Source organism: Microtus pennsylvanicus, chromosome 12 (genome assembly GCF_037038515.1).
Source record: "Microtus pennsylvanicus isolate mMicPen1 chromosome 12, mMicPen1.hap1, whole genome shotgun sequence".
Taxonomy (NCBI): Eukaryota; Metazoa; Chordata; class Mammalia; order Rodentia; family Cricetidae; genus Microtus; species Microtus pennsylvanicus.
The window spans coordinates 60,402,924-60,418,855 of NC_134590.1; the positions used below are offsets into that span (position 1 = coordinate 60,402,924).

The 15,932-nt window shown below is 41.5% G+C and overlaps 1 protein-coding gene across 4 annotated transcripts in view; it reads left to right on the forward strand.

Annotated features, from left to right (window-relative positions):
* Kiaa0232 (KIAA0232 ortholog) overlaps positions 1–15,932 on the forward strand; it is a 62,056-nt gene that overhangs the window by 25,842 nt on the left and 20,282 nt on the right. For 2 of the 4 annotated variants that reach the window (XM_075943751.1, XM_075943752.1), the window contains exon 3: positions 6,748–6,882. In XM_075943751.1, coding sequence (XP_075799866.1) covers positions 6,748–6,882 — 135 coding nt within the window. Of the gene's footprint in view, positions 1–6,747; positions 6,883–14,361; positions 14,494–15,301; positions 15,367–15,932 lie in introns of those variants that run through there. The other 2 variants (XM_075943753.1, XM_075943755.1) reach the window with 2 other exon arrangements.

Below are 15,932 nucleotides of genomic sequence, written 5' to 3' on the forward strand. Positions count from 1 at the left end.
GAGCAGGCAATGCTCTTAACCACTGAGCCATCTCTCCAGCCCTTATTTTTCTTTTTAAGACGTGTACTTATATGACCTAGGCTGACTTTGAACTCACTTTGTAACCAAGGATGACCTTGAACTTCTGAAGTGCTAGGTACCACCATGTCTAGTTTGTGTTATGCTAGTAATTTAACCCAGGATGTCCTATATGCTAGGCAAGCACTCAATCAACTGAACCACTTTTGTAGCTCCTTTGTTTACATTTTTTTAAAAATTGTTTTTAATTAATTGTGTATGTGTGTGTTTGCATCGTGAGTATGGATGCTTGAGGAGGTTAGAGACATCCTTTGGAATTGGAATTACATGTGGTTTTGAGTCACTTGATGTGGGTGCTAGGAATAGAACTCATGTCCCCTGGAAGAGCAGTAATGACTTTTAATCTCACTGAACATTTCTCCAACCTGTTTACATTTTTTGCATGTGTTTAAAAATATTTTTGTGGAACAAAGAAGTCTTGATGATAAATATTGCATTTTGAAGATTCAGTTTCTACTTTTTACTTAAATGTTATAACATAATACGTGCCTAACACAGTATTGGGCACAGAAACAACCAAGGATGAGTTCCTAAAAGGCATCTAACAGTTTGCAGAGCAACACAACACTGGTTGGACAGAATTTTGGGACAGGGATACCAGGGACCCATGTGTGAGCTGGGGAATGTTGTGAGTAAATGATGGAGCTGGGAACTGAGAGCAAGCAGAAGATGCGGAAGAACCTGCTGTGCTGTGGATTTGCAGTGTAATCTTCGAGACAAGAAACCAGCATTCCGTCAGCCAACAGTGCAGAGCTCATGGTAGTGGGGATGCAAACTTTGGGCTACTGAAGTTAAGGGGCCACTGAGGAGACAACCACTGCTGGGAAAAAGATGTAGACGGTAGAAGTAGGTCTAGCTAAAAATTCATTTGTGTAGAATTTCCTGTTTCTTCTAGCAGCAGGTATTAGTTCTTCTAAACAATGGGATGAGAAGTTAGTGGATTTTTAGACATCTTAGCTTCTGCCATAATTTCCATTTATGAGTGCCTAGAAGTCCAACCTGAACTGGCTTGAAGGGAAGTCACCCAGCTGCACGTCCAGAAGTAGGGCTGGTCCTTGCTTGGTTTGATTCCAAGCTCTGATGGCACTGGGGCTTCTCCTCTGCTTCTCCGGCTGCCTCCTCTTTTCAACTCAGTTTTGACCTAGCTCCTCATAGGGTAGAGGTTGATGACACTGGGCATCGTGTTCTCACACACCATGCAGAACCGTGGAGTGCTCATTTCTGGCTGTTCTCATGCCTCTCTTGAGCAGATCCTTGAAGGTGAGCCCTGCAACTTTGCTTTCAGCCACCTAGGGCCTGAAGTGGGGCAAAGGTATGAAGAAGCAGAACCTATTTCAAGAATGGGGGTCAATGGGGTGTGCTTTTTGAGGGTATATCTTGTCCGTGCTGCTTCCCCATTGCCCTTACTCTTCTTTCTACCCTGCTTCCCAGATGCTAGTATGTAAGATGCTTCCTATTGCTATACTCTTTTATTGTATTCTCTACCTTGCCATGTGGTGTGAAAACAATGAAACCTGCTACATGGTGGTGGCACATGCCTTTAATCCCAGCACTCAGGCAGATCTGAGTTTGAGGCCAGCCTGGTTTTCAGAGCGAGTTGCAGGACAGCTAGGGCCACACAGAGGAAACCCTGTCTCTACAAACAACAAACAAAAACCGATGAAACCAGCCCACTATGAACTGAAATGTCTCAAACTATGAGCCAAAATAATCTTTCCCTCTTTCAGGATTTTTCTCAGGGGTTGTGTGTATGTGTTTACTTGTCACTGCAACAGAAAGCTCATGGAGGCATACTTGTTATCTTTTTATCAACTGTGCTCCATTAAAAGTCAACTGGTTAACACTGAATAAGATCAGGTATGTTTCTTCAAAGTCCTAATCTGGAAGACAGAACACAGTTATCAAGTTCCAAAAGCAGATGAGACAGAAGAACTCCCCAGGTAATCATCTTGTTTTTTTAGCAGCTGCTTTTCTAGATACACTGGTGAGGTAACATAAGGTTAGGGCTTTGATTGACTTCTTCCTGCTGTCTTCTATCAAAATGAGATTGGGACCTGAAGAAAGAAAAAGAACATGGTATTCTAAAATACAGCTGGTGTCACTGCTGTCTGCTGCTAAGCATCCACCCCTGCCTCCCACATCTTGTTAACAACCTCCTAAAGAACAGAAGCCCAGTGAGTCTGAATGAGACTGTGTTCCCCTTCTCCCCCAGCACACACACTACTACCCACTTCAGGCCCTAGGTGGCTGAAAGCAAAGTTGCAGGGCTCACCTTCAAGGATCTGCTCAAGAGAGGCATGAGAACAGCCAGAAATGAGCACTCCACGGTTCTGCATGGTGTGTGAGAACATGATGCCCAGTGTCATCAACCTCTACCCCTATGAGGAGCTAGGTCAAAACCGAGTTGAAAGGAGGAGGCAGCCGGAGAAGCAGAGGAGAAGCCCCAGTGCCATCAGAGCTTGGAATCAAACCAAGCAAGGACCAGCCCTACTTCTGGACGTGCAGCTTGGTGACTTCCCCTCAGGCCAGCTCAGCATTAACTCAACAGTGGGGAAGGACATTTATATTCAGTATAAAATAAAAGTATTTTAGGTCTTTTTATGATATACTGTTTTAAAAATCTGATGATTAGTTCAGTGATTTTAATAAAATATTAGCTGGGCAGTGGTGGCGCCCATAAAGGGCAGTATGTGCAGGGCCTGGGTTCTATTCCTAGTACCAAAATTAAACAAAAGTTTTACAATGTGAATTATATCAGTGTTAACACCTGATCTTAAAAGGTGGTCTGTGTGGTATGTACTTAGATCTTTGTTGTTTGTTTGTTTATGTGTGTAGGTGGGTATGTACTTAGTTCATTTATTTATTTGTGTGTGTGTGTGTGTCACAATACATGTGTGGAAACCAGAGAACAACTTGCAGAAGTTGGTTCTCCTACCACATGTGGTCCCAGGTATTTAGCTCAGGCTGTCAGGTTTAGCAGCAAGTTTCTTTACCTGACGAACCATCTCACTGGTGCTCCTTTTGTTTCTGAGACAGTCTCACTGTAGTCCAAGCTGGCCTGAAGTTCATGATCCTTCTGCCTCAGCTTCCTAAGTACTGAGATTACAGTTACGTGCCATGAAACCTGGCATCTAAGATGGCACATCTTATGTGTTTCTTGCTAGATTTGGGTTTTTCTGTAAAGAAAAAAAACTCACTTTAACAACTGAATAATTGGGAATAAGTTGCTTTTTTTTGTAGTGGTCTTATTATTTTACTTAGACTGGCTTGGAACTCCTAGGTTCAAATCATCCTCCTGCCTCAGCCTTTGAGTATCTGGGACCACAGCCCTTCATGACCGTGCCTGGATTGACTTATTGGTTTTCTTGAGTAAGAAATGCTAACTTTGAACCCTAATCAGTCAAATATTATCCTCCTCCCAAAGAATTAGTCATACTTGGCGGAGAGATGGAATCTAGGACCTCTGTGCTAGAGCCCTGCAGCTATGGCCCAGCCTACAAAGCCCATTCTCACTAGTATAGATATATTACACAGTCTCATTACTTAATTAGATTTAAATTTTTACCAGTAAAAATCTTAGAAATTTTTCTATACTATTTTCTTAAATTATGTATTCTTTTGACCTTCAACTATTTTCAGTCAGACTCTCTACAGAACGTATTTTCTATGCCTTGTGAAGCCCACTGTTTCTTCTGCATAATTTGCCCCCTCAACTGGCCAGATTTCTAGTCTGTGTATTTGCCTTAGTGACCATTCCTTCTTGGAAACCTTTGTTTATCTCCCAGACCAAGAAGAGAACATCCATCTTCAGTATTTCCTTAGTGATTGCCATCCCAGAATGGTTGGCTCACTTCTCCCTGCTAGACTGCACATCTCCCAACAAGTGGAGTTTATGTTGTGTTCTTTGTTACAGCCTAATGCCAAAGGGAAAACCTGCTGGTAAGAGAGTTACTCTTTCTCCAGGTACACACAAAGCCCTGCCAAACAGGAAACCTGAGGCTGTTGCCAGGTACCAGGTTCAGGTGGAGATCCACAGGCTGCCTCTAATTCTGTCAACTTTCAAGCTTTGAGTGTAATGCTTCTTTTGATCTTTGAGTATGACTCTTAAGACAGTATAAATGATAAAAATCTTACTTTGTTTCTTGGGATCATATTCATCGCATTTCTTCTCAGATGTGTGTGTGTGTGTGTGTGTGTGTGTGTGTGTGTGTGAGAGAGAGAGAGAGAGAGAGAGAGAGAGAGAAAGAGAAACTAAAATAATATCATACTGTAGTTAACTACTATATTACCATAGCATTCCATGCCAGTCCACTTCAAATTTCTTTAGTAGCTGTCTTGTCCTATGTCTGCATGACCATGACTTATTTATCCATGTTATCCTATTTGACATTTAGGTTATCTCTCCTTGTAAATGGAGACTGTACCTTTGTTTCCCAACCACCCTGATGGAAATAATCACACAAAACTATATTTATTACAGCACTGCTTAGCCAATGGCTCAGGTGTATTGTAGCTAGCTCTTACATCTTAAATTAACCCATTTCTATTTTTTTATATTTTACCATGAGGATCTTGGTTTGTTACCTCTTTCTCCTTCAGCAGCTACTTGGCATCTAATTCTGCCTTCTTTCCTCCTCTGTCTGTGCTTGAATTTCCTGCCTTGCTATATTCTGCCCTGCCATAGGCCAAAGCAGCTTCTTTATTAACCAATGGTAATAAAACATTCACAGCATACAGAGGGGAATCCCACATCATCTCCTTGTTTGCCATTATTGACAACAATATATTCAACATAGATTTGCTAAATCGTTTACATTAGTGATCAGTTCCTCAGGAATTCCCAGTAGACTTATGAGATCAAAAGTACATGCTTAAGATGTTTAACATTTGCTGTCAAACTGTACTTCATAAAGACCACATGTCCTTGTGAGTTTGCAGTTTGTACAGACTGCTGAGTGCATGTCACCTAGGCTGAGCTGTAATAGATTTCAGGGTCTGGATGCTCATTAAGAGCATCTCACCTCAGCCTGGGTAGAACTAAGCTCCATCGTTTCCAGTAATTTGCAAGTGACTCTCCTGCATGCTCTTTTTGTTCTAACTTTTTATTTTATGTGAATGGATGTTTTCCTTCATGTATGTCTGTGCATCAGTGCATGCCTGGTGTTCACAGAGTCCAGAGGAAGGTAATGGATCCATTGGAACTGGGAGTCACAGAGCGTTGCAAGCTGCCATGTGGGTTCTGGGAATTGAACCCAGGTCCTCTGAAGAGCAACCGGTGCTGTAAACCACTGAGTCATCTTTCCAGCCTCACTTTAAAAAAAAAAATACTGTGAACCACAGAAGCTTAGAGTATTTTCTCTTTATTGAAGAAGCTTTGAGTCAACACTGTTAAGGCTCTGACCTTTGTTCTTGTTACAGAACACAATCTGTCTCTAGAATATATCATAGATAAGAAGTGTTGGGTCTCAGATGTAGTCTAGTTAAACACAGTCAATAAATGGAAACGCTGATCATTCTCATTTGACTAGCAGCATTGTTTCCTTGGAAAATGAAAATAACATCATTTACCCCCCCCCCAAAAAAAAATGAGTTCTAAAAATCTGTCCAGCAGATGACTATTACAGGTTCTGAGTGTGAGAGGCACAAAGGGGTCATCTGCTTCCACTCATATTTGGCAGCAAAAGAGTTATTTTTGTGTTTTGGATCAAAGTGAAAATTAGGTTGACGGTTGATGGTTTGTGTTTTGCTCTTTAAAAAAATGGTTGGAATTTATAGTTGTGGTTCTTTTCCTTCAATATCCCATGTCTTTCATTTGCTTTTCTCTATTTCCCGAGACCAGTGCCCTTCTGAATAGTAACTTCCTTTATTCAGTCATTATCTGCCCTGCCAAGTCTTTTCACATCCTTGTCTTTCTACTGTTTTAATCACTTTATCAAATAAAAGACTTGCAAGCAAAACAGACTAGCAAGGTGATAGAAAATAATTCTGTAAGTTTTTGCTTTAGGGAAAGAATTAAGTAAACTTATATTGGGTTATGATATAGCCAGAGAATTTGTAAAGTGGGTAATGGTCAGATACAAAATTATGCAGATCCTACTGTGACTTCATAAGTGCTCTTTAAAAGCACATGGGAAGACTAACTGAAGCACACTCAATTTTTGTTTTTACTGAGTGACAATACAGTAGCTGGTGTCCCTTCCCACCTTCTTGCTTTTGAAATTGTGTTTAGATTTTTATGCTGGTGTATATAAGCCAGGGAAGATAAGCTGGCAATCCCTGTAAACTGCATTATACTTGTTGGGTGTTCTTTAGGCAGTAAGGTAGAAAAATGAAGATTTAACCATTTAACTGATAAGCCATAAAACCTTACCATAGCCTGAATACTCACTGAAACTATAGCAGAAACTATGGGAGACATTTAGTGTATAGTATAGAGTTTATATTGGGTTTCAGTTGCATTTCTGTTTACGCTCAAACATGAGTTGATTTGCCAGTTGGCATATCTTACCACTGCAAGTAGGTTCTGGAGAAGATGAATGATCTAAGCAGACTCCAGTGAATGCTCATTTTGAGTATTGGTAGGAAATGTATGTGTAACCAGTTGTGTGCAGGGCTCCTTAAACTGATTCTCCAGTCTTAGTCATCTAACCTGGTGAAATCTCATTGCAGGAGAATGACATCTTGGGCTGGGAGAAAGGAGCTTATAAGAAATGGGGAAGGAGTAAGAAGAAGTGCTCAGATCTAACGCTAGAGGAGATGAAAAAGCAGGCTGCTGTCCAGTGTCTGCGCTCTGCTTCTGATGAAGTAAGTTTATGTTTTCTAATGCTTAGGGGGAGCGGGTTACTCTTAGAAGTTTATACAGCAGCAATAACAAAAACAACCTAGAAATAAACTACTTATCTCACTATTGAGAGGTAGACATTTTTACTTTATAAACTTTTTCAGTTTATAATAAATAAAATAAATAAATAAAAATAAAGTCTTGAGATTTTATTTTGTTTGCTTTGTTTTTGTTTTTTGTTTGCTTTGAGATAGGGCCCTACTGTGTAGCCCTGGTTGATCTAGAACTCAGTATGTAGTCTAGGCTGATCTTAAACTCACAGAGATCTGCCTTTCTTTACTTTATGAATGCTGGGATTAAAGGCATTACCACCATGCATGGCCTTACATTTTGTTTTATAAAATATATTTTGCATGTAGCACTCTAATTAATGAATACCACATTGTTTTAAACTCAGGTTCTTGACTGCTCAGTGAGAGCTCTGCTACTGAGCTATACCCAACCCTGTGTCTTTAAAAAAGAAAAAAAATCCTGTTGTTATTTTTAAATGCATTTCATCAAATAATATTCCAACAGCATAGTGGTCACTGCTAGATTACTTACTCTTGATTTTCTGCTGTGCTGATTGGAATACTATGTATATGGTACTTTATGTTATATGCGTGCTTATTTTGGATATATTCCTAGAAGTAGGTTAATATTTCTTATGCCTTGAGCACAATATTTAAGATTCAGATCTTTTTTTGTTTTTAGTTTTTTTTTCTAGAAAATTAGTTTATTTTTAAGCTTTTTATGTCACATACAGTCTACACTAAATTTGCTTTAGAAAGTGATCATCTGTTTAAATAAATACTATCAGTTCTTACTTTGTCACCACTCTTACGATGAAAGCTCTGAAATTATAACTACTTGAAATGGTTGTGCGGTGAGATGGTACAGTTTTTAAACACTATTATAATGGAAGGTTGACTTGAGAGGGTTCCAACCTTCAAACTTCCTTCCTGAGCCAAAGGGTCCTGTGCTCTAATACTGTGCTAGAGTTTGCTTCAAACTGTGGAGTTTACTCATCTGACTGCATCTGTTGCAGGGGCTTTTAATACTTATTTAGTCCACACCGTCTTCTTACCCCACCCCCCACTGTGATCTTAGCCAACTCCCAATTGTCTGTGTAACCTGCTTTCCTGCTGGGTATCCTCCATACTTGTGCATCACTCTATGTCACAACCTCTAACCCTAGATTTCGATTGTTAATTTGACTGTGCTCTTTGGAGCCAAGAATGAACTGCCTGCCTGCCTGCCTGCCTGCCTGCCTGCCTGCCTGCCTGCCTGCCTGCCTGCCTGCCTGCCTCCCTGCCTCCCTCCCTCCCTCCCTCCCTCCCTCCCTCCCTCCCTCTCTCCCTCCCTCCCTTCCTTCTTTCCTTTTATTTTATTTTATTTTACCTTGGAGTGCCTATCAGGCTGAGTTCTGAATATAGATGCTATTGAATTTCTCTAGAACTAAATAGAATATTCAGTCTTAAAAACTTCTCTTGTCATGGAAATCCTCTTCCGAGCTCTTTTTCTCTCCTCCTTCCTTTTGACTTTTTAATTCCAAATTGCCCAAAGTTGTTGCTCACACACCACATCCACTGGGCACAGGAATTTAAAAACTGTAGCTTCAGTGGATAGTCTAGTGACTTCCCTCCTGTAATTAGATACTGGCAGAAGCAGCTTTAGGAAGTAAGTATTTGTTTTGGCTTAGGGTTTTGGAGATTACAGTTCATCATGGCGGCAGAGGCATGGTGTGGAGGAGATTTGTGGGGTCAGGAGAACTTGAAGCTTGGTTTGTTAGCTTTTGGAGGATCGGGATGCAGAGATCTAGAGCAGAGGTTTGGCCAGGCTAGAAGCCTTCAAAGGCCTGCTCCTAAGTACCATGTTCCAAAAGCTCCAAAACTTTGTAAAATAGTGTTGCTAACCTGGGAAATTTATTCACACATTTGATCTCCTGAGGTACTTTCCAGAGGCAGTCCGTAATATATGGTTCTTTATCATAGGTACCATTGCATTACTCAAAGCAAGAACATCATTCATCTAGTTTAAGAAAAATGAGTATATATAGGGATGAGATATAGGAATGTCTCACTGAAACCGTGGGCTGAAAGTGTAAAGGCCCGAAGAGGGTCCTGAACTAGGAACTGTGAACATCAAATAAAGCTATTGTCCCCAATGACCTAAAGTCTCCCATTGCCATTCTCTCCACTTGGGGATCTTTCCTTTCTTTGTGAATTCCAGCTTTAGCATAAATGTGTTAAAGAATGGCCATTCCAGCTCCAGCTTAGCATGATTGCTGCAGTATCCAGTGCTGGTCACTTAGAAAAAGAATCTTACAGGCTGCGAATGTGTCCACTTGTACTGTGATGAAGTATGGTGATGGACAGAGAACAGAGAAAGATGGTGTGATTAGACGGTCACAGAAGTGGATTGATAAAGTGATTGGAGCTTGTGAAGGAATTGGTGAGCATTTCAAAAGTGTGAAGTGCCTGTCTGTATGCTTTCTTCACATGGTGGGAATTGAGACCACAACCACTAAGTCCAGGACCTGAGAACACTCAGAGCTGCTGTGCTGTCCCAGCCAACTATGCCTGGAGCGTGGCCTTCTCTTCCTAGGCGCCCGGGTGATACATGAATGGGCTTTCTGAGAGTCTTTGGCTTTCTTCTGAGAAATTCTGAAGGATTGGAGGGTTTGGAGAAGAGGATGATAACAGTATGACTTAAATGATGATTATAGCTTATGACTGCTGCCTAGAGACTGGACGATGGTGATGCTGGCTAGCTGGGGTAGAGTGCAAACTAGTGAAATAAGAACCTGTGTGGAGGCTGGGGAGCATGGGTTGGAGAGCATCCTGTACTACAGTGAGACTGTCTGAGAAAGCAAAATGAAGCAACAGCTGTCACAGTGACCCTGTGGCAGATTATAAGAACTAGTTGGACTCTGTATCGAAGGCAGAGCTGACCAAATTGTTTGTAGGATAGAGAAAAGGCAAACAGTCCAGGGTATGACAAAGATCTGTGGTCTGAGCACCTTCAGAGTATTTTCCTATTTCCAGGGAAAGGAATCCCAGGAAGGCATCCATCTGAGTGGCTGGGAATGAAGAACTCCTGGAGTGTGGGACACCTCCCTGAGAGTGTGAGGTGCAGGTGATTACATGACCAGGTTTGGTTAGCTGAGTTGCTTGTGGGCCTCCAAAGCCTTAAATAGTAGAATGCTTTCATGCTGCTTATGTAGCCTGGAGCTTCTCTTTCCAGAAAAGGTGAAAATCTGAGGTTTCTGCAAAAATTTCTGATGTTTCAAATGTTGAAAAGTGAGGACCCGAGAAAGGAAACAAGTGGAAGAGGCTGTTCTAAAAACCTACAAGTTCAGTGAGCAGAGAACATAAAAATAAGCCTGTGTGGGGTTACAGTATGGGGAGCAGGATGAGGGGCAGTAAAAGGGGCTCGAACCTTTTGCCCTCTTCTCCCTTCCCCATGCTTGCATTTATTGCTGCTTATGATTAATTCACATGTTCTTCAGTCTCATGTAAATAGCACCATTCTGTATTTGTTTTACAGCTTTCTTTTAAATGTTTAAAATTTTGTGCTTATAGCCATTCTCTTCTTTCATTCTTAGTTATTAGTAATTGTTAGCTTTGGGATATTGTCTTAATAATGCATCTTCCAACCTTTCCATTGTGTTCTCCACCTCTTGTATATTCTCTCTTTCTCTCTGTGTGTTATGTTTTGCTTTGTTTTTTAAGGTAGTATCTCACTACTCACCTAGTAGCTTTGACTGTCCTTGAAATCTCAGAGATCCACCTCTTCTGCCTCCCAAGTGCTGGGATTAAAAGTGTGTTCCAGAGGCTCTTACCTATTCTTTGTGGTACCTTCTCCAGCCTGCATGATGAGGCATTGGGTCACTAGATTGAAGTCTTAGATTCTGGTATTTGACAAAAGCTATGGACCTGGCCAGGAGGAAATGTAAACATTTTCTGTACAGTAATTTTCATGCAGATTAATGACCTTCCCCAGTCATACTTCATAGATGAAAATGTCTGCTTCAGCCAGGCATGGTGGACCATGTCTATAATCACAGCATTTGGGAAGCTGAGGCAGGAAGCCGGTGAGTCTCAGGTCAGCTGGGCTATAGAGTAAGACTATCCTTAAAATAATAATAAATAAATAAGCAAGCAAAATACCATTTTGCAAAGTATCTATTTCAAGCCCTGCTTTGAAAGCTTGACCTTTCTTATTAAAGGGACAGTGTGATATTAATGAAAAGTATTCAAGAAGCTCAACCCAGAACCTTCCAAGCTTCTGACCTGAATCATCAGAGTTTAGATTTTACTGAAGACTCACAAATATCTGAAGAGAAAAGGAAATGGTCCAGTAATAAATGGGATATCTTCCTATGTGTTGAAAACAAAATCTACTTATGTTTAAAAGATAACATAAGGCAATATGAACATTAGAGAACTTAATTCAGGTTAAAATCTTTTCTTCTGTCTGTTGATGGCAGAAAGAATTAATAGCTCATCTGTCATCATACCTTGAAACATGCTTAGTGAATTCTTGTGCCTTTAGGCAAGTCCAGCCTGCAGCCCAACACAATCATAGAGTACTTTGATTTTGTGTAGTTGTTACTCAAAGCTCTCAGTTCTCAAGGGTGAACTTTGTAGATGTTTGTGTTGTGGCAATGGTAAATGGTTCATATCATTTCCCTATTGAAGAGTGAAGCAAAACAGAGTTGCCTTTTTGTAAGCTTTGATTGTGGTTTTGTTGTTTGTTTTGCTTTTTTGTTGGTGTTTATGTTTTATTTTTTTTTTTTTTAGAAAGAATTTCATTGTGTAGAACAGGCTCCCCTCAAACTGGGCATCTTCCTATACCACCCTCTTGGTGGCTAGTGTTAACGAGCTTGTGTCACTGTGCTTGGCTACTGGTATTGTTTTATCATCACATATAGCAGATGTTTTGAGGGGTGGGGAAGGTAGTGCTGGATTGGAACCTAGGGCCCACAGGCACCGAACCCCTGAGCTGTGTGCTGCCCCAGATTGAACCTTTCCTCCTCGCTGTCTTCTCTGTACCACCCCAGCAGTATACAGTCTGTGCCCTAGACCTCTGTCCTCCCTGCATGCAGCACGTGTTCATCCAGTGGGTGCTTCGCTCCTGATCTGAGCCATTTCTAAAGAGCAGATGATGTAAAAGCTGGAGGTACTCTGGAAGTCCTCTTGTGTTCAAAGATGGGGACTGTCATCCTCACTGGGGCCTTAGAGCAAACAGCATTTTGGTTTAGATTTTAAAATCTTGTTCTGCTTCTTGGCCCTGAAGGCAAGAGTTTGTGAGCACCTGCTCTGTGTGCTCCTCAGTCGGTGGTCGTCTGCTTCCTAGCTTACCACTGACAGTTCTCGGGGTTTTTTGTTTTTGTTTTGTTTTTTGTTGTTTGTTTGTTTTGGTGTTGGTTTGTTTTGTCTTTTGAGACAGGGTTTCTTGTGTAACAGCCCTGGCTGTCCTGGAATGCTCTCTGTAGAACAGACTGGCCTCAGACTGACAGAGATCATCTGCCTGCCTCTGCCTCCCAAGTGCTGGCATTAAAACCATGCATCATCAACACCCGACTGACAGTTCTAAATTTTATAAAGACTTTTTAAACCTTCAGACGTTAAAGTGTGAAGCTGATCCTTGATTCTTTAATATACTGTTATCAGTAGCCATTCTTTTGATACCTTACCTGAGTTTCTTTCCATTTCCTTTCCAGCTCTGCTGTAGAAGTTACAGATTCTAATCCATAAAACTATAAGAGAACCCTGTACAGTATGGGACTGAAACTGCTATACTTGATTTCAACTCTGTAGGTTAGCAGAATTTGCTGTGAAATTCTGCTGGTCTTGTTTGTGGTTCCGTGCAGCTGTAATGGGGTAGCAGTGATTTCTGTCTTCACAGGACTGGTGCTTTAGAAGGCATGGTCTGTGGAGCCTGGAGCTGTCATTCTGGAAGCATGTATCCACATTACTAATGTGTTTTTATTTGGGAGAGCATGCTAACGAGCAAGTGCTGAACAACTTGCTTCACTCAGAGTAAGGGACTGCCTGCCATTTAGCACTGATGTTCTGGAAGACAGTCTGGGCTGTGAGGTATTGGGCTTCATTGAGAAATCATGCAGGAGGATGATCCAACAGCAGAAAAACAGCAAATAAGAGACAAGCTACTTTCTTACATTTTAACCACGTCAATAAATACAAGACAATCTTAATGGAAGGCTTAGAGTACGCAGCTGTAGCTCTGGGAAGAGCAGAGGAATGAAGAAGGTGAGGGACCCACCAGTATAGGAAATCTAATAATCAGCTACTGTAGGTGGTCTTCCAGTGTGGAAACTGAGGCTGGGGTAGGTCAGTGGCTTATGTGGAGTCACATGGTTTACCGTAGCTTTAGACCCAGATCTCTTTGAGTTAGTTCACTGTGCCATGTTCAAATGGAAGTTAAGGATATGCTTTCATATTGGGTGTTCCCGAGTTGGGCTTGGGGTTTACCCATCTCATACTTGGGGACTATCCAGTCCAGTGAGTTCTCCATGAAAGAGAAGCTTAAGATACTTAACACAGCTATGAAGTCTTTTGGTATGGAGAAAGTAGACAATGAGGAGACCAGGCCAGTCACCTCTTCCTGACTGATACGGCTTCAAATTGAGAAGCATAGGAAACATGGGAAAGAATGGGAGATGTCTGAGAATGCTGTGGGCCTGAGAAGCAAGGCACAAAGGAAACCTCCCAGAAGCAGCAGTACAGTAACTGTATTCTATGATAAGCCTTAGTTTACAGCAGAGTAACAGACCTGACCTTGTCCTGCAGCTACCAGCAGAGGAGGCCAGAGGCACAGACCAAACCAAAGAGACTGGGCAACAGCCTACAGGGTACTTTGTTAGTCTGCTAGAGGCAGCCTTGCTGTCAACTGGACTGACACTGCCCGTGCCCCCAACTCAGCCTCTTAGACCTGCCTCCCAATCCACATCATCAGACACTGAGGCAGTTTTGAAGGACAGCATACAAAATTTAGAAATGACATTGATACTTAAGTAGCCTGGGTGATATGGGCTCTGACAGGCGCATCACCTATGTGAGTGTTGAAAGAACTGGAGGTATTCTTGGGTTTAGAGAGCTAGAGCAATAAGCACATCCCTTGATTCCAGTGTGTGAGGCAGGGCAGGAATTCAGAGCCAGGTGTGGAGACCCAAGCCCAAATCTATCCCACTTAACTATGTTCCCAGAAAGGTAAGAGATACTACCATGTGACTTCTAGGAGGACAGGTCCCTATTCTCCATGTGACCTGCCTGGCATGTGGACTGCCTGAGCCACTTGCTTACTGGGTGAGAGTTCATGATTGTCCTGTGAGTGTCCAGCCGTGTTCCCAGGGGCTGCCTTCTAAGCAGCTCTGGAAACATTGACCATCCTGCACATGGCTCTCCACTGTGCTTTCAAGAGTGCACTTGCTCTGCAGAGCACTTTCCACATGTTTGGACATTTAGTGGATGAGTATGGTCGCAGTGAGGAGAGGCCAGGCAGAGCGCCACAGCAGAGCCACAGCATCTTCTCTCCATAGGTGTTCCTGTGGGAGTTCTAGAACACAGGTACACCCAACCTTTGTGCCTTTTTAAGATGCTTTAAGCTAAGTCTTTCCAAAATGCCTATGTATATGATAGACTACTAAAATATAATTATTCGAAAATTTTAATAGTATATATTATAGGTAGAAATGGAGATGAAATTTCTTAGTAACAGTTCTAAATGAACTTTTTAGAATACTTGCCAGCATACAATGGTTCGATTGTAATTTGGATGCCTTTATGTTTCCCATTTTATCATTAAGATACCATGATGACCTAATGGTTTTTAAAAAATAATAACTAGAGTGAGTTTAATCTCTAGTATTATAAAAAATATGTATGAATATGTGGTGGTGGTGTGTGTGTTTCTCTGTGTGTATCCATGTACACATGTAGGATAGCACCATGGCTAAGGAAAGAAAACAAAAACTTGGTTAGTAAAGTTTGATGTACACATTGAGTAAGAAGTGAGGCACTGTTTCTTATGTTGCTTGTACTATTTGAAAATAGATATTTTACATATGAGTATATACATATATACAAGACTGTATACATACATACACTCTATGATTTGATGACAATTACATGTGTATTGCTTTCATGTGTGTCTGTGTAGTTTATGCTAACTACAAGATAGCATGTATACCTTGTTCACAGTTTGCCATGGGCATTCTTCAGGGGTAGAAAATGCTAGCCTATTTTAGAAGTTGAAAGGAATTTGGTAAGCAGTCCCCAGAGGCTCCATGTTCTGCACTGGCAATAGCTCCAGGTTTGCAAGCAGTGACATAGGCTTGTTGTACAAGACAGTATGCGGCGTGTCAGCTGACACCCGTGTTAGTTTCAAGATCCTGGAGAATGGATTATAATTGCCGGCCTCATCACACCTTGACTATTATGGTAAGCAGACCTCAAAGGTGGGGTTGTGCAGCCTTTCACTGTTGACCATATTGTCTGCGTGCTTTTCAAAGCCGTAAGTAAGAGGCAGCTGTCCTCTGACCTGTTTTCCCCCTTTCCCCTTTCCCTCTTAAAGTCTGGGACATTCTGTAGATAGAAAGTAAATGTGAATATTTATAGTTTACCTTCCTAATTGTAATCTGTTTCTTGTCGCTAAAACTGTGTGAGGGGGCTTTTTTTCTTTACAACATCTGCCACACTTTGCTGAGTCATTTTGAGTTCAGCGAATGGGTGAAGTTTATTTTTAGCCCCTGGAGGCGCAGAGCAGAGGCACAGAGGCTCTGGTGGCTCTTCTGTGTACATCTGTCCAGCTGTGTCCTTTCAAAGACACGAGATTCCAACCCAGACATAGCTTGTCCCTGAGTAAATACAAAGGTTTTAAGAAACACTCTCACTTTTCTGTCCATTGTACAGATCTTTCTTTTTTCTTGAAAAAAAAAAAAAAAGAATTTGAAATGAATGAAAGATCATGTGCCCTGCCTGTTTCCAGTGCACATTTCTCTGAAGCT